General features: G+C 40.0%; 1 protein-coding gene and 1 long non-coding RNA gene across 17 annotated transcripts in view; one reads left to right on the plus strand and one right to left on the minus strand.

Annotated features, from left to right (window-relative positions):
- Positions 1–25,421, plus strand: part of CACNA1C (calcium voltage-gated channel subunit alpha1 C) — a 550,248-nt gene that overhangs the window by 432,285 nt on the left and 92,542 nt on the right. For all 16 annotated transcript variants that reach the window (XM_060279995.1, XM_035127322.2, XM_035127323.2 and 13 more), the window contains 10 exons: positions 2,555–2,684; positions 8,528–8,587; positions 12,487–12,593; positions 15,906–15,993; positions 16,932–17,039; positions 19,751–19,803; positions 19,907–20,053; positions 20,550–20,751; positions 22,220–22,378; positions 23,423–23,533. In XM_060279995.1, the coding sequence (XP_060135978.1) occupies positions 2,555–2,684; positions 8,528–8,587; positions 12,487–12,593; positions 15,906–15,993; positions 16,932–17,039; positions 19,751–19,803; positions 19,907–20,053; positions 20,550–20,751; positions 22,220–22,378; positions 23,423–23,533 (1,165 nt within the window). The remainder of the gene's footprint in view (positions 1–2,554; positions 2,685–8,527; positions 8,588–12,486; positions 12,594–15,905; positions 15,994–16,931; positions 17,040–19,750; positions 19,804–19,906; positions 20,054–20,549; positions 20,752–22,219; positions 22,379–23,422; positions 23,534–25,421) is intronic.
- The window catches only part of LOC118090939 (uncharacterized), a 123,505-nt gene continuing 105,145 nt past the window's right edge, over positions 7,062–25,421 (minus strand). The window contains exon 3 of the long non-coding RNA XR_004693342.2: positions 7,062–7,925. This is a non-coding gene — a long non-coding RNA (uncharacterized LOC118090939). The remainder of the gene's footprint in view (positions 7,926–25,421) is intronic.

The following is a 25,421-nucleotide window of genomic DNA, read 5'->3' on the forward strand; positions in this document are numbered from 1 at the left end:
TATATAAGGAATGAACCCAAAATAAAAGGTATCAATTTGGGTAACAGATATTATAAAACTCAAAGCCTTTGCGGATGATGTCATCATAACTACCGAAACCCCAACTGAGAGTATTTTAGAAACATTATCAAAAATGAACGACTTTGGGAAAGTCTCAGGCTTTAAATAAAGGTAAACCCAAATTAATAGTGAAAAACATGGGTGAAAAAGAAAAAAGAGAATTAGAAATAAAACCAGATTAAAAATAACAAATAAAGTTAATTACCTGGGCATTTGGATTACGAATAAAAATATAAACTTATACAAAGACAACTGTGTAAAAAAATGGAGAGAAATAAAAAAAATAAAATTTGGAGATTTGGGGCAGTGTGGGGCAGGATGTAAATAATTAAAATGACCGTGCTGCCAAATATTTTTTTCTTATTTCAAACCTTACCAATAATTAGTGGAATGAAATGTTTCAAAGATTGGCAAAAAGATCTGGCAAGGTAAAAAACAGAGAATAAAATTCAAATTATTAACAGAAATCAGAGACAAAGGAGGTTTTGCAGTCCCAGATCTTAAATTATATTATGAAGCAACATGCTTTGTTTGGCTCAAATAATGGATAATATTTTTTAAAAAATACCAAAAATACCAAAATACTTGACATAGAAGGGTGGGATAACATCTTTGGATGGTATGAGCTTTCGTGTGCATGCACACTTCTTCAGACGAAAGCTCATACCAAAATAAAAACTTAGTTGGTCTTTAAGGTGCTACTGAAGGAATTTTTTTATTTTACTTCGACCCAGACCAACACGGCTACCTACCTGTAACGGTTATTTGAGACACAATAAAGTGAAAAACCACAGAGGGTTCCTTAATCATATACAGTGGTCCCTCGACTTACGAATTACTCAACATCCGTTGGTTTCAACTTACGAATGGGACAAATGGCCACACACTTATGAATTTTTCTACATCCGAACGGAAACCATTGGCGGCTTTAAATGCAGTTGTTTCGACTTACGAATTTTTACATGCGGTTTTTTTTACTTACGAATTCTTCCGAATATTTTTTTCCTATGGGAAACCGTGTTTCGACTTCTGAACTTTACGACCTACAAATGTGCATTCAGAAGGGATTAAGTTTGTAAGTCGAGGGACCACTGTAGTAAGGAAGCCTTATACAAAGTTTGAGAAAGATACAAAATAATTTTAGAACCCAAAACTCCATGGTGGCTTTCACCAGTGGAGGCAATTGCTATCCACAAGAAGAATATGGATGATAATTGGCCAGTGTATAAAGACTTGTTAGAATAACAAAAAAATCAATTATGAAGAACTTAAAAAGATTGGAATAACCTGGCTATAATACCATCAGTTAAATGCAACTTTTGAAAAAGATTTTTAAAAATGAATGCATTTGAAGGTAAAATATCAGCATGAGAGAAGGATCTACTACAAGATAATAGGAAGACACTATCAAAAATGTATAGGTTACTTTTAGATTGGAATTTTAAAGATGAAGAAATAAAAGAAGTAATGATAAAGTGGACGCAAGATATAGGCCACCCCAAAGAATTACAAAAATGGGACGAGTTGTGGAAAAATCTAAAATTTACAGCATGTTATTTCATCAAAGAAAATTCCATGAAAATGCAATTTAGATGGTATTTAACCCCCTCAAAAATGGCCAAAATAAATAAAAGTTACAACAATAAATGTTGGAGGTGCAAAGCTCACAAAGGAACTTTTTTCCACATGTGGTGGACGTGTCCAGATATCAAAAAATTCTGAGATACGGTCTGCGAGGAGATGAAAAAAAATCAAAGTTTTCATTCAATAAAAACCTGGAAGCATTCCTACTAGGGATTCTAGCAAATAACATTCCAAGTGAAAAGAAGAATATTTCTCTATGCAGTAACAGCAGCTAGAGTGTTAATGGCAAAGTATTGGAATAGTGAGCATATTCCATCAAGAAAGGAATGGCAACTAAAACTCTGCGAGTACTTGGAACTTCCCAAAATGACAGAATCAATAAGAAATAAGTCAGTACGTAATGTTAAAAAAGAGTGGGAATGCTTCAGTAATTATTTGATGAAACAAGGTTCCACCTCTAAGATTTGGTTGTGTTTGGAAAAATTCCGTACATTGAGATACATTGCTCTCTCATACCAAGATGAGGTGAAAATATTAAATATTGGGGGGGGGGGGTTAAATCAAAATCAACCGTTATGAGGTAGATGGAAGTCCACAACAATTAAAATATGCAAAGAGATTAAATCCATATGGAAAGGTATCATATATGAGAAATACCACTATAGGACTGAATCACATAGTATTGAATGGAAGAATCCTACAGTATATTGTTTTTGTTTTGTCTTTGTCTTTTTTCTGTTTGTTTCTTTTTTCTTTTTTATACGTAGAGATGTAAGGTTATTAAGTCTGATATTATTTGATTTATGTAGTGGTTATTAATACATGTGTCTGTTATCTATGTATTTATTTGTATATTTGAAAAAATATATACAGAAAAAGATTCTCTCTCTCTCTCTCTCTCTCTCTGCAGGTTTCGGGTCCACTGCCACCGCATTGTTAATGATAACGTTTTCACCAACTTGATCCTCTTTTTCATCTTACTCAGCAGCATCTCTCTAGCAGCTGAGGACCCTGTCCGACATACCTCCGTTCGGAATCAAGTATGCCTCCCACCCTTCCTCGATCCTTCACAGCTTGTTGAGAATGTTCAGCAGTCAGTTGAGGAAAACCTATCCAATCCCCACCCCTGCCTGTACTAGCTTCATGTTTGTACAGATATACAGTGGTACCTCAACAACTGAATGATTCGACTTCCGAAGGTTTCGACTTCCGAAATCAACAACCCCGGAAGTCTTTTTGCCGCGCACGCCCTGTGCACAAAGCGGCACCTGCACAAAGTCGCGCGCTGGTTGCTTCGACAACCGAAGACTTCGACTTACGAAGACGGCCGCGGAACGGATCGTCTTCGTAAGTCGAGGTACCACTGAATATAGCTATAGCAGTCCATGCTATTGCGGACTGCACCCCAAATTCATTGATAAATCTCTACATTTAGACTGAATTACACAATTGAAGCTCTCACATTTTGACTTGCCATGATTTTATGTGGCTTCTGGCATTTGGATGTTTGTTTGGGCAATGTTTATGAGGTGGAAGGGAAGCAAGGAAATGAATGAATGAACAAATGGCACAGAGATGGCAAGCAGCGGCAGGGGGTGCAGAATTTTGTCACTATAGCAAATTGTGAAGGCACTAAATACCATACTTTTCTGTGTATAACATGCCCCCTATTTTTGGGGACTCACAATTAAGAAAATCGGGTGGAGATTCCCAAAAGTTGTTGAGCTTTTTTGGGGGAAGATTGCACAGAAATATACAAAGCAACCTTTCCTCTATCCCATCACTGAAAACAGAAGCAAATGGACCGCCGAATTGCCGCAGAGACAACAAATCAACAACAGCCCTTGCAGCAGACACCAATGACAATCTCCAACTCACGGCAGCAACCTATCCCACAGCCCCACAATGCACTACCCATGTATAAGACGGCCCCTAATTTTGAACATGATTTTGGATTTAAAAAACATAGTCTTATACATGGAAAAGTATGGTACAGTGGTACCTCTACTTACGAATGTTTGTACTTACGAATGGAGCTCCGTCCGCCATCTTGGATGCGGTTTAGATAGGATTTTTTCTACTTACGAATTTTTAGATAGGGTTGCTTTGACTTTTTTCTCCCAATGCATTCCTATGGGATTCGACTTACAATTTTTTTCGACTTACAAATGTGCGTTCGGAACGCATCAAACGGAACGCATCAAATTCGTAAGTAGAGGTACCACTGTACCCATATTCTGGTTACCAGAAGCTGTGCTACTTAGTTCAGATACTTCAGTATACAGTATAATTACTACCAGACACGCTGAGTTGGGTTCAACGCTGGGGGGGGGGAGGCTGAAGCCCCTTCCTCCCCCTATAGCTGGTGCCCCTGCTTACTACATATTTCTTTAAGGGTGCATCCAAATTAACACTCATAACCTGCTTACAGCAATTCCTGGTTAATCTATCATTTAAGAGTTTTCAGGTTGAAAAACTTTTCTGTGACTGGTCTGTATATATTTTTTCCCTGCCCCTCCTCCATTTTTCTTTTTGTTTTTAAATAAATGGTGAATTTCTGTCGCAAGGGACCAGGGCCCTGCAGGATTTGACATTTTTTTCGCAGGGCCTGCAGGACAGAACTATTCTGCCAGGCCTTTGGTCTGGGCCCAGTCTGACCCCCTTCTTTCTTTCTATGCGACCCTGTATGTAAGTGGCCTCCTTGGCTCTTTCAGTCTGCCCATATGGGACCAGCACAGGTGCCCGGGCCTGGTGAACATTTAATTCCTTACTCCTATGGTTATGAATTGTGGGTTCCCACTTAATTTTATTTTGATTTTAAATGTGATTTTGAATTGTATTTAAAATCTAATAGTTTGATTTTGTGTTTTTAATGCATTATATATTTGGTGTTAGCCGCCCTGAGCCCGGTCTCTGCCAGGGAGGGTGGGGTATATATAAAATTATTATTATTACAAGTTAAATGCAAGTTACAAAGTTAAATGCTGGACACAAAATTTTATAATGGAGTTGCTGGGAGGCAGAATACCCACTGCTCTGACTATATTTTCTTTTTGTTGTTTGACTCGGGGGGGGGGGTAATGTATATCAAACCTTGATGTATATTGCAAATAAGGAAAAGGGACATTAGGATGGAGAAGTACCTTCAAAAGCATATTCTAAGATAATGCTTTTATCTTCATTGGAGTGTTCTTCTTTCTGAGTTATGGCAGGACCTTACTTAAGGTCCAAAAAAGAAAAACAAATTATTGAGTTTGCACTCTTTACAGTGGCGAGTCAGACATGAGATTCAAAAAAAGCCCGCTTTGAGTTCAGACTGCCAAAAAATGTAATCAATATGAATCAGGAAGTATACAGTATGTTAATGTTTCTCTAACTGGGCTTTGGTAGGCATAACATGAAGATAGTTTTTTTTGCATTTGTTATTTCATATGCTGCATTATTGGGGAATTTTGAATAAAATGGTAAAAGCCTAAGAAATGTTACTTAGTGGTCTAATATTAGTGCTCAGAAACTGCAGATACAAGCATTCACATAAAGAACTTAATAAATGTAAGCATTTAAAACATCAGTTCTATTCCCACTTGCTTGGGAGTAAAACTCAGTGGGACATCTGAATAAATATGCATAAGAACAGGCTGCAAGATTTTCCTCCCCATTAAGCATAGTGCTCTCCACTGAAGCTACCTTAAAACTATCTTTTAAAAGTAGAATAGCACAATATGATGTTAGGGTAACTGTATTGCTAAATAAGCCAGGTTGTAAACTAAAAAGCTCCCGGTGTTTTTGTGTTACATAGAAGCTGCATTCAAAATAATAAACTTTAGGTTAATGGAAACATATCTCTTAACAGGACTATCAGAGCTGGAGATGAGGGAACAAAACATGTTTTCACAAAATATTTGGATCCTCCCCAAAATTTGCATGGAATACCCTAACCCCACTTCAGCAATCCCTTTATGAAAGTACAAAATACAGAACTGAAGAATAAAAGAAAAAAGTTTAAGAAGGAAAAAAAATAGATGCATTAATTGTCATACCAGTCCAGGATAGAAAACAGCTGTGAACCAAATATGACCAGAGTGTTAAACTTGGACGCATTGGGATTACTGGATCTGGGTACAGTTGTTAGAGGTCATCAGTGAATGTGGCCCATAGGAATCCAATTGTACAATCAGCATTACCTAACATCCACACAAAAAACCTTCCAATTTAATTATTGGAAGTAAATCAAAGTTACATTGGAAACCATCTTGTCCTTTGAAAGATTTAATCCACAACTTAACAAGTTCCACTTGGGCTCCATTCCCCAAGTTCTTAATATGGAGTTGTTTTGAAAGAGTACTGCATCACATGCCATAGGAGTAATACAGATTGCAATGCTGGTGAATTAGACTTGACTAGAGATTTTCATCCTATGTATACTGGCAGAGGAAGAGGAGTGCGGAGGGAGAGCACCGCCCCCGGCAGTGCGATCCCAGTGGGGTTCTGTCGTGGCTGCCCCCCGGCCGTGCTGGGTGCCCTGCCCTCGCAGGCAGCGCGCCCCGCCCCCAGAATGTGCCCCCTGCCCTTGCAGGCGGCATGCCATGCCCCCCGGATGCGCGCCACACCCCTGTGGGTGGCACATCAACCCCCTGGGACGTGCATCAGTCCTGCCCCCGCCTGCTCTCTGCCCTCCGCCCTGGTGCCGGAGCATGTAGCTCCACCACTGGCTATATAGTTAAACTTTTATAAATGTTGTAAATTATTTGCATTGTCAGGCATTTAACTTTTTACCTTTTGCACATTCAGTGAAAGAATAAAACAGGCTAGCTCTTTTTTCCCCAAATAATGTTTATTCATTTTCAAACACAACAAAATACAAAAAATCACACAAAAAACAGAAAGCAAAAGCAAAAAAAACAACCATAAAAAACAACAACATATCAATTCTAACATTTTTACTTGACATTGTGGACTTCCTCAATTCCCCCCACACTGGGTCCATTTTTTAATCCAAATTAAGCAATTTTCATATTATAACTTAAATCCTTTTAAACATTTTTTCATTATCTCTCAACTATATCTATTCTAAAAAAAATCAACTATCCTAAACCTATAATTCATCAATTAATCCAAATTTAAATTTATTTTCCCATCCATCTATCTTCTATTTCCCCCTTAGCCTAAAATTTATTCCCAAAAACTTTCCATAAATTCAAATATTACTTCTTATATCCTATTAACATTTAAACACTTAAATCTAATTCAGCCCCCCCTCCCCTGGACTCAGTGTCTCCCAGATGAATCAGCCAGTTCCATAAGTTGTTCCAGTTTCAGGCCATCATAATCAGTCAAAAAATATCACCCATTATTACTTTTCACCCCACTCCCACTCTATCACAGCCTGTCCACCACTCTTCCTTCTTCGTCCCCTGCTGCCCCCCCAATTCTCTAGCAGTTACACAATGCCACCCAACTACGTTTCCACTTTTCAGCCCTATCGCAATTTTTAATCCCCATATTCTGACCCCAGTATGGATCCTGCCCTCCCTCTCTCACTGGGGGGGGGCATTATTCCACACTGGTTCTTCTTTAAAAGGCCAAAAGAGGCTAACTTTTTATCTTATTTAGAGACAGTAATTAATATAGGGCTGCCATACATTTGTTTAGGCACGCGTAATCGAAAAATCACGGTATTTTGGGTCTTCCTAAAAAACGCTCAACAACTGTTTTTTACTTTTTGAAATATGGCAACCGTAAATTAATAACTATTGTGTTAGTTAGTGCCATGTAAGTAGCTTCAGACTTACATGGCACTATACTAAACTGAACTTCAATTCACTCATCTTTAATTGCATTGGAACAGAAATGGGCACATAAAGCTTAAATTTGGGATGAAAGATCAATTGAGTGACCCAGCCTGTCTTTCTGCCTTGGTTAACAATGTTCTATCCAATGGGCTTTTCATTTGTGAAGTAATGAAGTTTCTATACTACTCTAGAGACGATAACTCTGTAAGGCTTAATCAAACTTAACAGTGGAGTTAAGGCAGCCATGAGGAACACAATCACAAATTGTACTTCTAACAATGTAGTTAACAGTATTCAGGGAACAGAAGATTTTACTCTAACAAAGAGCTCTTTTGGCATCTCATTTGCATAATGTTGAGTAGCAGCCCCGCTATAACTCCTGGTCAGTTCAAATGGAGCGAGGATGAATCTTGCAGCCCAGTCTTACCCATGTTTACTCAGAAATTAGTCTCACTGGTTTGAATGGCAAGTATGCTTGAGATTGTAAACCTGATAAAATGAAAGAAAATATTTCAAGAGATGGTTCTCTGAACATTGTCTTACAGCAACATAGGCTTGATCAATAACTCTTGGGCTTTTTTGTACTGCAGAGGTGAAACATAAAGTACTTACTATACTCTTCTTATTGACCCTGGGAACAGGATACAATTGAATAAATAAACTAGCAGACACTGCAAAGCAGCTTGAAAACACATTTCCTATTTATCTGCAATAGGTACTCCTACTGTAATAGGTACTTGATCAAAACTTGAGCAAAAAGTGTTAATAGGGAAAGGAGTTACACATTTTCTGCCAGAAATCACATATATTTATATTTTCTGATTGGAGTTTAATTTGGGAAATGTTATAAATTTCTCGTGTTTGACAGGCAAAATAGTGAAAAAAGAAACATGTCATTTAAATGTGCTGCTTGTAGCCTGATCATTGCCTTCACCAAGAAGTGTTTGTAAGCCAGCTCCTCTCTCTGCCCCCTTCCTCCTCTCCTCCAACCAAAACAGTTGTGCTTTCTGATTTTGAATTGTGTTTTGCTTTTGCAGTGGTCACTCACAGATCTCCACTCCCCCTGCCCCTTATTCCCTTTTGTTTTACAGATTCTCTTTTATTTTGATATATTTTTTACTGTCATTTTCACCATTGAAATTGCTCTGAAGGTAAAGTCCCCATCTTCTCTTCCATTATCTTCTCACTCATGAGCCCACTAGTTCTCTGCTGCTATTTGTCGCTAACACACACGCCTGTTTTTGTCTTGGCCACGCTCAGTAACCACTAACCCAACTGTGCTTATTTTTCAGATCCTAGGCAATGCAGATTATGTCTTCACTAGTATCTTTACATTAGAAATTATTCTTAAGGTAACCAATCTGAGCAATACACTTCTCTCTCTTGCTTTTGCTTTGTCTTTTGTACCGCTTTAAATCCCTAGTGTGATCTCCACAGACAGGCCATACTTCCTAGCTCAGCAGTAACTGTATGTGCTTTCAAAAATGGTTCCATTTTAATATTAAAGTCCCGTTGGTTCATATAATTGTTTAGTTCCTTGCCATGTATAATTAACCCAAAAAAGGTCTTATGGCATGGAACACAATATGTATTCACCACTGTAGCCAGTAATACCTGCTTATCGCAGTGGGAAAAGATGAATTTTTCTGGTGAGTCTTCCTTGTGAGAACTTACACAAAACAATATGTCTTACAAGAAACATCCTGTGTAGGCCATAAATAGTCCCTTCTCTCACTGCAGACTATTTGACATCTGTACTATTTTGTGCTCTTCTGTTTTAAGTGGGAGTAGGTAGCAGAATATCTACACAACAGTATAGGCCTACCAATGTATGGCATACCTAGCCAAAATTTGTGCACCTCAAATGAATGGTGATCCACTAATGTTTGTCTGGAACTGTGGGAGGGAGGAATTACCAAGTTCCTGGCAGGCCAACTGAACTGCATTCAGTTCTAGATTGGTCAGGCCTTTAATGGAGGAATAGAGGAACACCCTAGAAAGCTGGTGACTAAGAGTCAAATTACACATTACAATGGTACCTTAGGTTACAAACGCTTCAGGTTACAAACTCCGCTAACCTAGAAATAATACCTCAGGTTAAGAACTTTGCTTCAGAATGAGAACAGAAATCGTGCTCCGGCGGCACAGCGACAGCAGGAGGCTCCATTAGCTAAAGTGGTGCTTAAGGTTAAGAACAGTTTCAAGTTAAGAATGGACCTCCGGAACGAATTAAGTTCTTAACCAGAGGTACCACTGTACATCCCCAATTGCTGCTTTTCCTAGGGAAAGCACCTTCAGGAATGGGGAATTTTCCACAGAAAAGCAGGAAGGGGGCATTTAACCCTTACCCTGCCTGTTACTTTTCTACTGCAATGTAAGATATATATATGCTTGTAAAAACTCCTTTGGGTCCTTGCATGAGGGTGAAGTGGTTTGGAGTGTTGCACTGGTTAATTACTCCTTCCCCACCCACCACCACAGTTTCTCTGCAGTACCGGTAATTCACCTAAGACTCCTCTCTAATGTTAGATGTGCTCCTGTCCTATGTATGGAACCTTTAAACTTAGAGAAAATAGCATTGAATTGCTTCTGTTGCCACTCACTGAATGTGACAATTCCCTAATCCACTCAGACATTTTAGTACCTACTGGTTAATTTGTGAAGTTGGAACTTAACTTTAGAGTCTGCTTCTCAAAAAGACCTGTTCCTTAAATGCATAATTTACTTTTCAAGTCTATGCTGCCTCATTTCAGTTAATAATTGCACCTGTGTGATTTCCTCCAGGATGACACCTAACCCAAGAGGCTACTTGACAATACACCAAAACATTCAGATACAAAGTAGACTGCAGAGAAAATATAAGCTCTCTTACACTTTGCACTCATTTAATATTTTAAAAAATAACTAAGGAACACTTCGTCTTTCTAAATGTATAGGTGTACCCATTAAATTTGGACATAGATCTACAAACAGCAAAGAAGAATATCATACTCCTCATTCCTTCCACTAATTTACATAGGCACTGTTCAAGCACTTATTACTCTGGGCCTAACTACACATTAATTGTTAATATTAAACACAAATCATAACTGGGGAGGAAAAGGTTAAACCTTGCCACCCCATGTGCTGAAAATCCCCTTGCCACTTTGTATTGATTAAAAAACTTGGGGTGACACCATACCCAACACATTTAACGAATTGTGTCGTTAGACCTTCCCCTATCACATATGTACATTCCCTGTGTCAGTACTGACTATACAAACAAAATTAACTACAGTATGGAAAGGTCATAAGTGTATAAAACACAATCCCCAATTGCAAGTTGCCTATTTATCCCACAGGAATTAGATTATCAACTTCCATGCTTTAAAGATACTAGTTAATTGTAAAGAAAAGTTCCAGTGGCAATACTGCCTTAAACAAAAGCTGCAACCAAGTTATGCAGCAATTTGCTATGCCAATGAATTTCTTGGCAGGGATAGATAAACAACACACCTTGTATGGTACTGAAACTCAACAGAGCTTCCCATTCTGATTTCAATGGTGTCTCCTCCTTTCCTTTAAGATTGCCATGCAAAATCAAGCCCTAAGAAGCATCTTTACTACCTTTGTTATGGCAAGAACCCCCCTTCCCCCAACCAACTATATATTTTCATATAAATTCTACTCAAAGAGCAGAGTTTATACTTCCTTTATAATTTCTGTCTGATAGATTAGTAGTCAGTTCTTCCTGATGTGATTTGGTTTTTGATGACTTTATATTTAATTTATTTCCTACCCCCATCAGCACAACTTTGATAAGAACTGGCTGGAAATTGCTAGGCTTTCTGGCCTGAAAATGCCCTGGGTTTGTTGCAGGAATTCAGGAATGCAGCAAAGGTGGTTGGTTATTCACATTCCAATGAGTGTTCTTGTATGACCATTCTTATTTCTGATGTGTATATTCAAACATAAGGGGGTCACACTGAAGTCTGTTTTGCAGGTAATGTTTTCCTTATTGCAATCAGTCATGACTTTCTATATATTTCTAGCTATATCTTTATATATGAACAATAAACTTACCCAACAAATTAACTGTTGGGTCTTTTGGGTTTGCCATGGTCCAATAGATAAATGCAAAATAAGCAGACAAAAAAGCCAGGGATACAGCTACTTCCAATTACCAAATGGATAATCTAAAAATGAAGAGGGGACTCAGTGAATATAATTGCTACAGTTATAGATTCTGTGCATTTCTTTACCTGCTGAAGCATACATAAGAAAGAGTATGTATTGGCATTTGACTTTTTGCTCTCTAGAGGAAAATGTTACTTGAAAAAGCTATCATTGGAGAGCTCAGTTCTGTTCTGATCTAGATAACACTTCTCAACCACTATTTTAAGTGTTCCAAAACTGGAAGAGGTTGCAAATTTTGCTTCAGACCCACCTCAGTTATCACTTTTGTAAATACCAGTGTGGATATCCTTTTTTGCAGGCATGTGATGCTAGTATTAAGTAATCTAATTTATATTGAACTATATTGACAAAACTATAACAGTAAGACAGTGATTTAATACTCAATTCAGCCTGAATGTGTAATGCTTTAAAAAAATGACAGCCTTACTAAAAACTGCTGGGTCTTTGATCTAGTAGGCCTCTCTCGGGAGAGACTTTCACAGTGACGGGACCACTATGGAAAAACCCCTTCTTCATCTTGCTATCATTCATCTAACTTCCACCAAAGGAAGTGCGTAGAGGAAGATAAAAATAAATGATAATATGTGGAGCTGCTTACATGGGAGAACGTAATTTCTAGTCTGTGTAATTTCCAATATGCAATGTAAAAACCATTTCTTAAAAGGGCTGGACACTATTTGCAACCTTTCCTTACCTATGTTTCCCCCCTGAAAACTATCTCTTCCTTTCACCTCTTTTTTAATGAAACTTTGCACTTCAAACCTTGCAATATTCTGCAGTGTTACATTACTCCTTCCTCTGCCTGCTCTAAGCAAGAACTTGTGGCAAGCGCTAACAGCAAAGTTTGTTTGTGTCTCCCTGTGATTGCCTTCAGATGACTGCTTATGGAGCTTTCCTTCACAAAGGCTCCTTCTGCAGGAACTACTTCAACATCCTGGACCTGCTGGTGGTTAGCGTTTCTCTCATCTCCTTTGGGATCCAGTGAGTGAGCTATTTTCAGCTGGGAAAATCTAGTGTTTATAAAGAGTGGGGAAGGGGATATGGAACTAAGGTGAAAGTCAATTTTAAAAAGGAAACAGACACACCTCACTAGGGAGGATGTTCCACAACCGCATCACTGAAAAGGGCCTGTCTCGGGGCAACACCAACCAGGCAGCCCCCAGTGGCAGCAGCTCCAACAAGGCCCTGCCTGCCAATCATAGGTTCCTAGTTGGTTGATATTGGGGGAAGCACTCTTTTAGGTACTTGAGTCCCAAGCTGTCTAGTTCCTTATACACATTGAATTTGACCCAGTAGCTCAGTAGCAGACCTTTTAGGACAGGTGACACATGGTCCCATCATGTTGCCCCACTTACCAACCTAGCACCAAATGCTGCACTAGCTGCAGCCTCTAGACCATCTTCAAGGGTAACCCTAAGTAGAGTGCATTACAGTAGTACAGGCAGGAGGTCACCAGAGCATGGATAACTGAGGTCAACCTATCACCATCCAGGAACAGACTTAGTTGGCAAATCTGCCTAAGCTGGACATAAGCATGCCTAGCCACAGAAGCTGCTTGAGACTCCATTGGCAATCTGGAATACAGGAGTATTCCCAGAGTACAAACCTGTTTCTTAAAGGGGAGTACAACGCTTCCCAGAACAGTTTTACATCAGACATGGGAACCACTTACACAAAGCACTTCTGCCTTACCAGGATTCAGCCTCATTTTTTTTGGCCACTATCTAGTCCATCACTGCTTCCAGATACCTGTCCGACACCTTCATAGCCTCTCCTGATTCTGATGAAATGGGCAGATAAGAGTTCCATGTCATCAGTTTACTTATGGCACCATGCTCCAAATCACTGTATGACACGTAGATGTTGAATTGCGCTCTCTGTGTGTGTGTGTGTGTGTACACCAGTGTATGAACAGTTTTGGGATAGTTGTTGGAAGCTTCAGACAACACACAGGTGGTCATGGCAAAATATTTTGAGTGTGCAAATCACCTTAAGAACATAAATAATTATAAATGCACAATAAAAAGGATGTCTGGCAAAGGTCCCAAATCAGCAAAATAGCACACTTATGCAAGACCTCAGTATTATGTTTTTTATATTTGCTGGAAGCTGCCCAGAGTGGCTTGGGAAACCCAGACAGATAAACAATGTATTATTATTATTATTATTATTATTATTATTAATTTAATTTATTATAAAATGGAAATAGATATTACCCCCTTCTCCATTTTTTTCATTGTGCAAAATGGCAACTAAGGCTTACATTTCCTTTTTGCATTTTTGTGATTTCTTTTTAAAAAAACCTGTACACCCACATGCATGTACACTTGCATGCATGCTCAGAACAGAAGAAGCCACTGGAGAGCATGGGAGGAGTGACTGAGGGGAGTGGGGGAACCCACATTCCAGATACATTCTGTCAAGCTCCTTCCACTGGTCTGGACAGCAAGTGGCAAAATATCAATGCATATCCATGACTGGAAAAAAAAGGGAATGTGTGGAAGCTAACATACCAAATGTGCACACAGAAAAACCAGACCTTCACGACGCATTTGCAATATAAAAACCCCATCTGAAAGCATACGTAGCTGCAATAAGACTTGCAAACTAGGGGTTTGGACCAAAAGCTTCATGGAAAATGTGCGTGTTGAGGAGGGTTTCACTCAGACCTTATCAGTTTGTGTTTCAAACCTGAAGGAAGTGACAGAAAAAGGATTCACGCAGATACTCTGGGAGGCAGTTCAAGCATACAGGACATCAAGTGATAAAAGGGGGGAGTCTTTTGAGGGAACAAGAGACTTGCAGATATCTGAAGGTAATGGAAGTGGAGGAGCAAAGGTCATGGGCAGGAACATATCAGGAAAATAAATCAGAATGAGAAGAGGGAACAATACTATAAAGGGCTTTTAACGTAAGGACCAGTAGATTGTGCTGGATCTGGTAGCAGACAGGAAAACTGTAAGGATTTAAGAAGGGCTGTCTAGTGATTAGAGTAATGAGAGAGATGAATGGTTTTTCAGCATAATGCTGGATAGATATTAGGGGACCAAGATGAGATGATGAGAAACACCAGAAAAGAGAAGATTGGAATATTCTTGGTAAGAGATTGCTCTGTCATGGATCATAGTTTTTGCTAAGGGGACAGAGGGGGCATGGAAATGCAGGATGAGGGAGGTAACAAGGACACAAGCAGTTTGTGAAATGAATAATCCTAATTAAGAGAAAGGGGATTATAGAACAGCAAGAAAGTTCCCTCTTTAACATACTGACCCAGGTCTATCAGCCTCTTGAAGTCAGCAGGGACTAAGCTGTATCTATACTGGATTTGCAGTACTTAGTTCTAGGTAGAAGCAAGCTGTAGGTTGAGTGAAGTGCCTTTAAAAGCACAACTGACATGCTGCTTTCTCTGAATTGGCATTTTGGTGAAGTGCTTCTTAGCATCCTTATCTTACACTGCCCTGCGATGACTGCAGCTTGGCACCATTTTTGTAATATGTCTACATTGCATTGGCAGCCTGTTCCGTCCAAAGGAGTCCCTATTTTCCCCTTTTTGTCAATATTCTGTATTCTGTAATGAATACAATAATCTGTATTCAGTTCAACAACAGAGCAGCCAACAGGTCCTTCCCCTACCCCCTGGTATCTAAACTAGTAGACTACTAAATTGCAGAAAAAGGAAATGAAAGCACATAATTCCATTCAAAATTAAGGCTTGAGACAATATAAATGTCAAAAGAATAAGTTAATGCTACTGTGAAATATTCCCACCTTCATTAGCCACCATGGTACATCTGCCTTGCAATATACAGCAATCAAATGAACAAAGACTGTTGCCAGGGCCCATAAACTATTAAATAATAAGATGTCACATTCAAGGTTTATGAATGATTTAAAAACATAAGTATACCACAGCATATAATTCTTCTATCACAAATTGAATTGCATGTATTTTAGGTTATTTAAATAGGTATACCATGTTGCCACATTTTTTGTCTCTATAGTACAGTATCTAGCTAGTCAATGGAAATGCTATGGGGAAAGTTTTGTGTCTTTTGTTAATGCTAGTCATATATTCTGCAAACTTTTTTCTGAAGAGAACAACCTAGAAGAAAGGTAGCATGATGTTGCAGATAGTGGGGTAGTATTGATCAGTGAGATCTGGGTTCGAGTTCTGAGCAGACATAAATTACAAGTTGTAATGCACATTGAACTTCAACTAAAGGCCACTGTTAGTCCATAGATCATTCCCACAAGAATTGTAAAGCTTGATCTCCTACTGCTGTTCTTTTCCAGATCTAGTGCCATCAATGTAGTGAAGATACTACGAGTCTTGCGAGTGCTCAGACCACTGAGGGCTATCAACAGAGCCAAAGGATTAAAGGTTAGAAGACATACAAAGATTAGATGTTGAATTGCTTTATGTGGCTTTACATCACTACTCTAGAGCAAACAAACGAATAAATTGGTTTTCCTGATTTTAGTGGGATATAATGCATATCTTTGCTGTGCATAGACAATGACCAAGGGTTCATTGTGGGTGAAAGCTGATTTTGCCCTTAAGGCAACATTGTACTTTTCATTTCTTCATATGCATTAATGACAGCCTGCCATTTTATTGCAGAAAGCAGAGGGCACACTTAAGGGCATCACTAGAGTGGGTTTAACACTAGCTGCTGGGGTAAAATTTTGTTTTGCTCCATCTTAACATCTTTCCAAGATTTCATTCTACTTACTTTGTCTCAAAGAATTCAGTGAGAGCTATTCTACTCTGGTTCCATTTCTTTATGATCCTAGAATATGGCAGAACCTTGGAAACTGGCTTTTGACTTGCAGCATGTCCAGCAGTGTTACAGAACAGGGGAGAATCTGTGTATTGCAAGGATCTGTGTATTCCTGTGCACTGCTCAGGATCCCAGCCAGTGTGGACTTGGCCATCCTGTGATGGGGCAAAAACTGTTCCTCCCTCCTTCACACGCACGCGCACACACACACACTTTGGGGTCTGATGCAGCTCATGGGTTCAATTTGCCACAACTACCACTGCTTTGGAGACATAGTGTCATCCAGTTGTAGGAAAGACAGACAATTCTACCTATTGTGGCATAGCGAGGATAATGACACTTGCGTTTTGTTTGCAAGTGCACAGTCTACAGACCATGGATTTCCTTTTCTATTTCATAGATACCATGTGGACTTACAGGAAGATGGCAATATAATAAGATTACATTCATTCATTAATTCATTCATTCATTTACATCAAATCCTAAAACCATTTTAAAAGCAACCATTTAACTCACTTGTTTCTGTCTTTCTTTGCAGCATGTGGTTCAGTGCGTGTTTGTAGCCATACGTACTATAGGGAACATTGTGATTGTCACCACGCTGTTGCAGTTCATGTTTGCCTGCATTGGAGTCCAGTTGTTCAAGGTATATGCCCTGGAACCTATTTCTCACTTTTTCCTCATTAGTTATTGGAAAACAAGTTGCAAGTGTCGGGGGGGGGGGGGTGAAGCATAGCCTGTTACTCTGCATATATTCAGTATTGTCTCACAGGAATATTAAAGTGACTTACCTGGTTACCTTAAACTTGGTAAAGTAGAGTGTCTGGATGTTCATCTTTGGATCAAGATTTAGAATTAGGACTGAGCCAAAATTATTCCCTTTCCTGTTATCTTAGACCAGGGATTGCCAATCCAGGGTTCATGTGGCCGGACTAGTGGCCCCTTTGTATTTTTATTTTTATTTAATGATGGGCACTTCCATCACCTATGGAGGGATTTTTCTGAATGCCAGGAGGGAGTGCCCAAGTATGCTCTCTGTGTGTGTGCAATTAAAAGAGATGCACTTGGGCAGAGAATGAGGCAGAGGTGTGTGTGGCCTGTGTGTGTGGGACAGGGAGAGAGATGTAGGCTTATGTGGTCCGCAAGAGATGTATGCAGTGTGTGGGTGTGGGAGAGGGAGAGAGGTGTGTGTGGTGTGTGATCCGTTAGAGAGGGAGGGAAAGATACACTTGGCCAGAAAGGGAGAGGTAGATGTGTATACCGGTATGTGAAGTGTATTAGTGTGTGGGAGAGATGCATGTGTCTGTGACTTGTGTGTAGTCAGAGTGTGCAAGAGAGACAGTGTGTGCTGTGACCACCTTGTTTACTTTTCCTGGTACCGAGGAATGCTTCCTATTGTTACTGGACAACAACCACATTACTTTGTGTGTGGAGGGAGGTGAGATTAACATTATGAGATATCCATAGACAGGACCAGAAGGACATAGGTGACTTCCCATGGCAAGCATGAGGTTGTCTGGCTGTGTGTGTGTGTGTGTGTGTGTGTGTGAAGAAACAGTTGCTGTACGCTCTTTAATTTTTAGTTATGCCATGCCCCCCACAGCAGCCATTTTGTGACTGGCACTCACAGGACTTTCTCAGAATTCAAAATGTGTCCATTGTTCCAAAAAGGTTGGTGAACCCTAGCTCAGATTCCTTCCCTTTTGCAGCCATTTTCCAGGAAACATTTTTATCATGTTTCAAATGCCCCTATTGTTTTCAGAAACATCTACGTACATTATTTGAACACATTGGGGGCAGGGGGAATAGAGATGTGCATGTTTGCTCCACCATCACTGTGCCCCCTGCAACAGTTCCACTTAATAGGATATTCCTTCAGACCTTTACTGAACAAACGGAGGCAGCGGGGAGAGCATGTAATATGGTAGGCAGATGTGGCTCACCTTTCCCCTCAACAAAGGATGTCTAAAAGTTATGAATTCAGGGAAGGGTCTCTGAAACAGTAGGTGCACCACATAATTTAAAATGATTTGCCTTTGGAATAAAAGATATTGAGTCTTATGCCATCTTCAAGTTTGGGAATAAAACAAGCCTAAAGAATATATTCCTTGGCCAATTAGTAAATGCAAAAAATTAAGTCAATGTAAACACAATGTATTTCTATAGGATCTGTTGATCTGTGATGGGAGCATGAGCTCAACCATTTTAAAAAGTTGATTTCTTAAAGATGCAAAGGAAAGTTTTCAATATAGGCACATTTTTGTTTTAAAGAACAATATAAAAAAAACCTCAAACTTGCAGTAACTACTGCTGAACAAGTGTATTGGCAAGGCAGCTACAGCAAAGGCTCACCTCTCCAAAATAGTATGGGAGAATGTGATGCTAATGACCAATACCTAAAATGAAGGTCTACCAGGCTTACATGTTGAGCCTGCTGCTTTATGGAAGTGAGTCAATGGCAACTTAAACCCACCAAGAGTGATGCCTCAGTGCCTTCCAAATGCACTGTGTCAGAAAGATTTTGGCACCACATGACAGGTCAAAATCTCAAACAAAGAAGTGCTCTCTCAAATCCCACATTCCCAGCATATATACACTTAATGTCTCAGTGACGACTAGACTGGCTTGGTCATGTACACAGAATGGAAGATTTCAGCATCCTCAAGCACATGCTCTATGGAGAGCTGGCTTCTGGTACTAGGCCTGTTGGCAGACTAACTGCGTTATGAAGGTGTCTGAAAATGTGACAGGAAGGCTGGCAACAATAACCTTGTCATATGGGAAGCACTTGTAGGTGATCACAGTGCCTAGAGACAGACAGTCAGGTTGTGTATCCACAGCAGTGAACAGCTGAGGAATGACCACTGAGAGGAGTGCAGAGAGTAGAAACACCATGGTGTACCTGTAGCAGAAAAACTGGATACCTCCTTCTGTCCCACCTGTAATAAAACCTGTCTCTCCCATATTGGTCTCTACAGCCACAGCAGGCACTTGTAACCCTCAAATGGTTTGACTTTACCCCTAAAGGCACACCCTTCTGTTGTCTTCTTAGACAGACTGGTGCCCACAACTACCACCACCGCCAACTTAACTAGACTCTACTCTAACCCATCTGTGTTGTGATGTCCCACATACAGGCCCTGTGACTTAGTTAAAAAATCAAATGCAAGGCAATCAATATAAGGAAAGAGATATGGCCTTGGTCTGAACAGAATGCGGTGGGCAGAGCAATAGCTACATATATTTAACATTTAAAATGCTAATAGATAAAGAAAGCACAAAGCATTTTTTTTTCATGTGACACTAAAAACCAGTGATCAGTAATTAATGGTGATTTCTGTTTTTATCCTCATCCAGGGCAAACTATATAGTTGCACTGATAGCTCCAAGCAAACAGAAGCAGAGTGCAGGTGAGTGCATCATCTCTGATCAGCATTCCATATTAACTGGATTTAATGCAAAAAATTCATTGCTGTATATTTGTGTCTCCCTTTTCCTTCCTTCTCCCAACAGGGGCAATTTTATCACCTACAAGGATGGAGAAGTATCTCAACCAATTATCCTGGCTCGAAGTTGGGAGAACAGCAAATTTGATTTTGACAATGTCCTCACTGCCATGATGGCCCTATTCACTGTTTCAACATTTGAAGGCTGGCCAGAGTGAGTACATAAGGCTAATTCATAAAACCATTTTTATTTGGTGGACTCAAAAGGAGCCTTGAGAATGCATCAGCATGAACAAATTATATCGTCTTAGTTCACCCCCTTTTTCAAAAGCTCTACAAGAGATTATGACTTTCATTTTTGACACTTAATGAAGCATTCACAAGACAGGTTCAATATACCAAAACCTGGAAACTTTCTAATGCCATGTTCAGATATTGCCTTCTTATGCATGCTTCTAGCAGCTCAGGAAGTATCCTGGATGACAGCAGGGATCATTCTTTTATCTTGGGATGCTTCCATACTTGTTTTCTGAAACTGGTTACACAGACTGTACAGTTCAAGGTACTCCTATACTCGTTGCTGTCAGCCTTGTGATTTGCAGAGTCTAGTGTGGACAGAAGCACTCCTCAGATCAGTGTACCCAATCCCTGCAGCTAGGGGCTCCTGGAAGTGCCCTTAGTGTCTGTCTTGGGTTCTCTCCTTTTTTTAGACTGCTGTACCGATCCATTGATTCCCATATGGAAGATGTGGGGCCCATTTATAACCACAGGGTGGAGATCTCTATTTTCTTCATTATCTACATCATCATCATCGCTTTCTTCATGATGAACATCTTCGTTGGTTTCGTCATCGTCACTTTTCAGGAGCAAGGAGAGCAGGAGTACAAGAACTGTGAGCTGGACAAGAACCAGGTAATATAAGTGCTCCATGGTGTGACCAAAGAAATAAAACACATTCCTTTAGCAGGTAAAATTCTTCTAATAGATAAAGTAATGTTTTTGCTAGAAGCTAATGTACAAGCCTAAATTCTGGTGCCACATATCTTTAAACAAGTTGATGGTTCTGTTCACTGAGGAGAGAACGTTCCTTGTGGGAAATTTTGGCTGAAAGGTGAAGAGATATATTTGATTTTATACCCTGCCCTTTCTCCCAAAGGAGCCCAGGGCAGTTAACACGTTTTTGAAATTTTCCTGAAAGTCAGTAATGACGGAGACAGACTCCTCTCACTAAGGAGGGCATTCCACAAATGGGAAATGGCCAATAGAAAGGTCCTGTTATGGGTCAATATCTATGACAAATCAACACCAACCAGGCAGCCCTCACCCTCAGTGGCAGCATCTTCAACAAGGCCTCAGTTCCTAGGGCTGCCCTACATCCATAATTTTCTGGACATAGGAGGGATTCGGCCCTTGGAAACAGCACTCAGGCAGAAATTGCTTTAATGTCCGGGAAAATCCGGATGTATGGCAACCCATGTCAGAAGTATAGACATCCTTTAAAATAGCTCAAAACTCTCTCAACAACTTTTGTGTCCGGATTTTCATTTTTTGAAATATGGAATCCCTATCAGTTGCCATTTATAGGGTCTGATATGGTTCTTAAGGTACTTGGGTCCTAAGTCATTTAGGGCTTTATATGCTAATACCTTGAGTTAGGCATAGTGGCAGCCAGTGTAGCTTTGAGGACTGGTGATACATGGTCCCATCAGGCTGCCCCACTTACCAGCCTACCAGCTGCATTCTACTCCACCTGCATTCTGTCCTATATATAACAGCTTAGAGATCCAAGAGATTCCATGTTGCGCTTCAGCCTTCTTTCAGTGGCTGTCTTCTTGGGAGAAAATAGCATTTTTGTAGCTCACTAGTGTTATGAAAATATATTCTTATAACAAACTCAGCTGATGAGTGTCAACAGGATTCAAGTCAAAGCAGAGCCACTGAGAAACAAGAGCATGGTGGAGGAACCCTGAGGATTGCAGGTGTATAATAAAGAGTAGAATGGAGTATCCTGGAGAAAGGGCATAGCTGACTGGCTGGAATGCTGTATAGAAATATTCCTGTTAGAATGTGAATATACAATGCAACATCTTGTTGCAGGTCCCAAATGCAAACATATTTGAGCCACCACCATCTTATTGTAGACACATACTGGGTTGTAGTCAACTACCTGTTACTTAGAGGAGACCCATTGAAATTAATTGTCATCTTCCTGGAGCGCAGATCTAGCCCTCTGGGGAAGATCTGAGCTTTGTGGGGGGATACGAGGTCACACAAAGATGCTGTGGACATAAAAACCCCAAAAGGATTTGTTTTGGGTGCATGGGATCTGGCTGCACTCTGCCACACAAGGATCATCTAGCTCCCTGTTCTTTCTTAACAGCGCCAGTGTGTTGAATATGCCCTCAAGGCCCGCCCCCTTCGGAGATATATCCCCAAAAACCAGTACCAGTACAAAGTGTGGTATGTGGTGAATTCCACCTATTTTGAATATTTGATGTTCATCCTCATCCTGCTGAACACCATCTGCCTGGCCATGCAGGTAGGTCTGAAGTCAAAAGGAATTGCATTATGGTTGGAATATTCATTATCTTGGGCAGGAAACATTCCCCCTGACTTGAATAGCTTGCTGAAAATGGGGAATATTTTGAATCTCTTGTAAAAGCTGTTTTAACTTGTTGCTTGCTATGGATTAGAGCTGTGATTAGAAATGACACTTACTGGCTATGGCATTAGCAGTTGCCACATATTCTGATAACCGAGGTATGTGTTTTTTAAAAACATAACTATAGTGCTGTCTACTAGATATATAATTGTGGACAACAAGGTGATATAGGTTTTTGAGGGTGGAGAGTTGAGTATAGTGCTGGAGAACAATAATCAAGAACGAAACCTCAGGTCAAATATTACCCAGTTTAAACTCAGGAAGTACAGTAACTTTCAGCAAACTACTATTATTTCAACCACAGCCCTCTCACTATACTGAGGATAATAATACTACCCTACTGCATGGAGTCAATGGGTTGTTCTAAAGTTAACTGAGATGAAAAGAGTTTTATACATTTGAAATGAGTTGTATTGTAATTATTGGTATGGTTTTAATAGATTTTAAATGTATATATGTAAAGTTTAAATTCTATCAATGTTTAATTGTTTATTAATTATATTTTTTCTGTGTTTTTAGCTGTTCTTAATTTCATATTTAAGCCACCTAGAGTCCCTGTCAGGAGAAAAGGCTGAAGATAAATTATTATTACAGTATTATTATTATTATTATTATTATTATTATTATTATTATTAATACTCTGCCCATGGTTGCAGGCAGTACCACTCAGGCAGTGCATTGGCTGTTTCACCATGGAGGCAAGAAGGAAAGAAAAAACCTTCAGGCTTCTAAAGAGGCCATCATATTGCAGTAGATAGAAAGCCATACCCTGTGCTGCGAATTAATTAAAAGATAAAGGAATCACAAACCATTGGCGAGGAGTACCTTTTTAGAAAACAGATAGAAAGGCAAAGGTGAATATGTGTACAATCCAAACAATATGCTTTTCAAAAATGAAAAATGGTGTGACTTGTTTTTCAGCACCACGGTCAGAGTTGCATCTTCAAAGAAGCAATGAACATCCTCAACATGCTCTTCACTGGTCTCTTCACCGTTGAGATGGTTCTGAAATTAATTGCCTTCAAACCCAAGGTAGCTATTGCCTCTCAGGTTTTCTCTCTGTTCATTGTCCTATGGGGTCAAAGGGAGGACAGGAGGATTTGGAATGAGGTATAAACCTGGAATTATCTCCCACTGTTCCGTCATCTGTTCAGGAGATGGACTTGTGCAGTTGTTGTCTGGACTGGAGTCTCAATCTGTGCTTGGAGGAGCCTTTCATTCTTGTGTTAAGCATAGGGATAGAATAGCTATGCCTCTTAGGAATACAAAATTCCAGTGATTATTCATAGTATTTATTCTAGAGCTGGGCAGTAATTCAGTATTTTCACATCTACATATCATACAGTACCGTCTTTGAGGTGGAGAGCCCCCACAAGGTGACATTTCCCACATAATGTTTAATGGTTTTTTGAGAATGTCTGCAACATGGTAAAATAACTACATCTGGAAAACATTTTTTTTCAAGACATTTGTTTGTTTGTTTGTTTACACGGGGTCCTACTGAGTGTGGGGCTCTTTAAAGAACAGTCTTCCACATGAATGTTGAAGGAAACTACTGCCTCATGCACATTTATCCAGCTCCAAAATGAATGTGTGACGTAGCCCCTAGACTCTGAAGTTTGTTGCATAGCTGGTATTGGTCAGAGAAGGTTATACGTCAGGCCCATAATCAGAAGATATTTTGTCTCTATGCATTTGACAGGTTTCTACTTGTAAGTATTTCATCCCTGATTTTGCGAAGCCTTTTTGTACTACACCAGTAGAAATGTGTTTTGTCTATGAATTGATAAACAGGAAGATCTTTATTTGCATTTGAATAGTAGATTTTAAATTACAGTCAGTAACAGGTTTTTATAGGGACCCAGGTGGCGCTGTGGGCTAAACCACTGAGCCTAGGGCTTGCTGATCAGAAGGTCGGCGGTTCCCGTTGCTTGGTCCCAGCTCCTCCAACCTAGCAGTTCGAAAGCACATCAAAATGCAAGTAGATAAATAGGAACCGCTATAACGGGAAGGTAAACGGCGTTTCCATGTGCTGCTCTGGTTTGCCAGAAGCGGCTTTGTCATGCTGGCCACATAACCTGGAAGCTATACGCCGGCTCCCTCGGCCAATAATGCGAGATGAGCGTGCAGCCCCAGAGTCGGTCACGAATGGCCCTAATGGTCAGGGGTCCCTTTACCTTTTAACAGGTTTTTATAGATTGTTATGGAGCTGGATTTCACTTTTCATATACACTTATGGTTCATCATGCTCTGTAAGACTGACATCCAAGTTTGTGTGAGACTGAATATCCTACTATTTCATAGGATACTGCAGATAAGAAGAAACTGTGGGTGTGAGGTCCTGGGACTGTTGAGAGGAGTGTGCCTGTTACTAAATATATTTTTAAATACATAACTGAACCTGATACTGTATTCTCTATCCGTGCTCTAACTCAGCACCCTTAACCAACTACTATTCCCAGGGGCTGGGACACCATTTTCTGGTTTGCCTCAGGCAACAAAGTGTCTTGGGCCAGTTTTCAATGAGTCCACTACCTGATCCATTGGATTCCTATGGAAAAGGCCTTTCACTACCTGAAGTAACTCCACTGGCCAGCATTGTGTGGATACAATAGTAGCCTAGGAGTAAATAGGGGAATAGAGTAGACAATGGTCAGAGGGAGGGGGTTGTAGGGTGAGAGAGGGATGGTGAGATACAAATCACAGATTGTGATCCCTGCATTGCAGGGAGTTGGACTAGATCAGGCATCCCCAAACTTCGGCCCTCCAGATGTTTTAGACTACAATTCCCATCATCCCTGACCACCGGTCGTCTTAGCTAGGGATCATGGAAGTTGTAGGCCAAAACATCTGGAGGGGTGCAGTTTGGGGATGCCTGGACTAGATGATCCTATGGGAACCTTCCAACGCTATAACTCTA

Source organism: Zootoca vivipara, chromosome 10, assembly GCF_963506605.1.
Source record: "Zootoca vivipara chromosome 10, rZooViv1.1, whole genome shotgun sequence".
Classification (NCBI taxonomy): domain Eukaryota; kingdom Metazoa; phylum Chordata; class Lepidosauria; order Squamata; family Lacertidae; genus Zootoca; species Zootoca vivipara.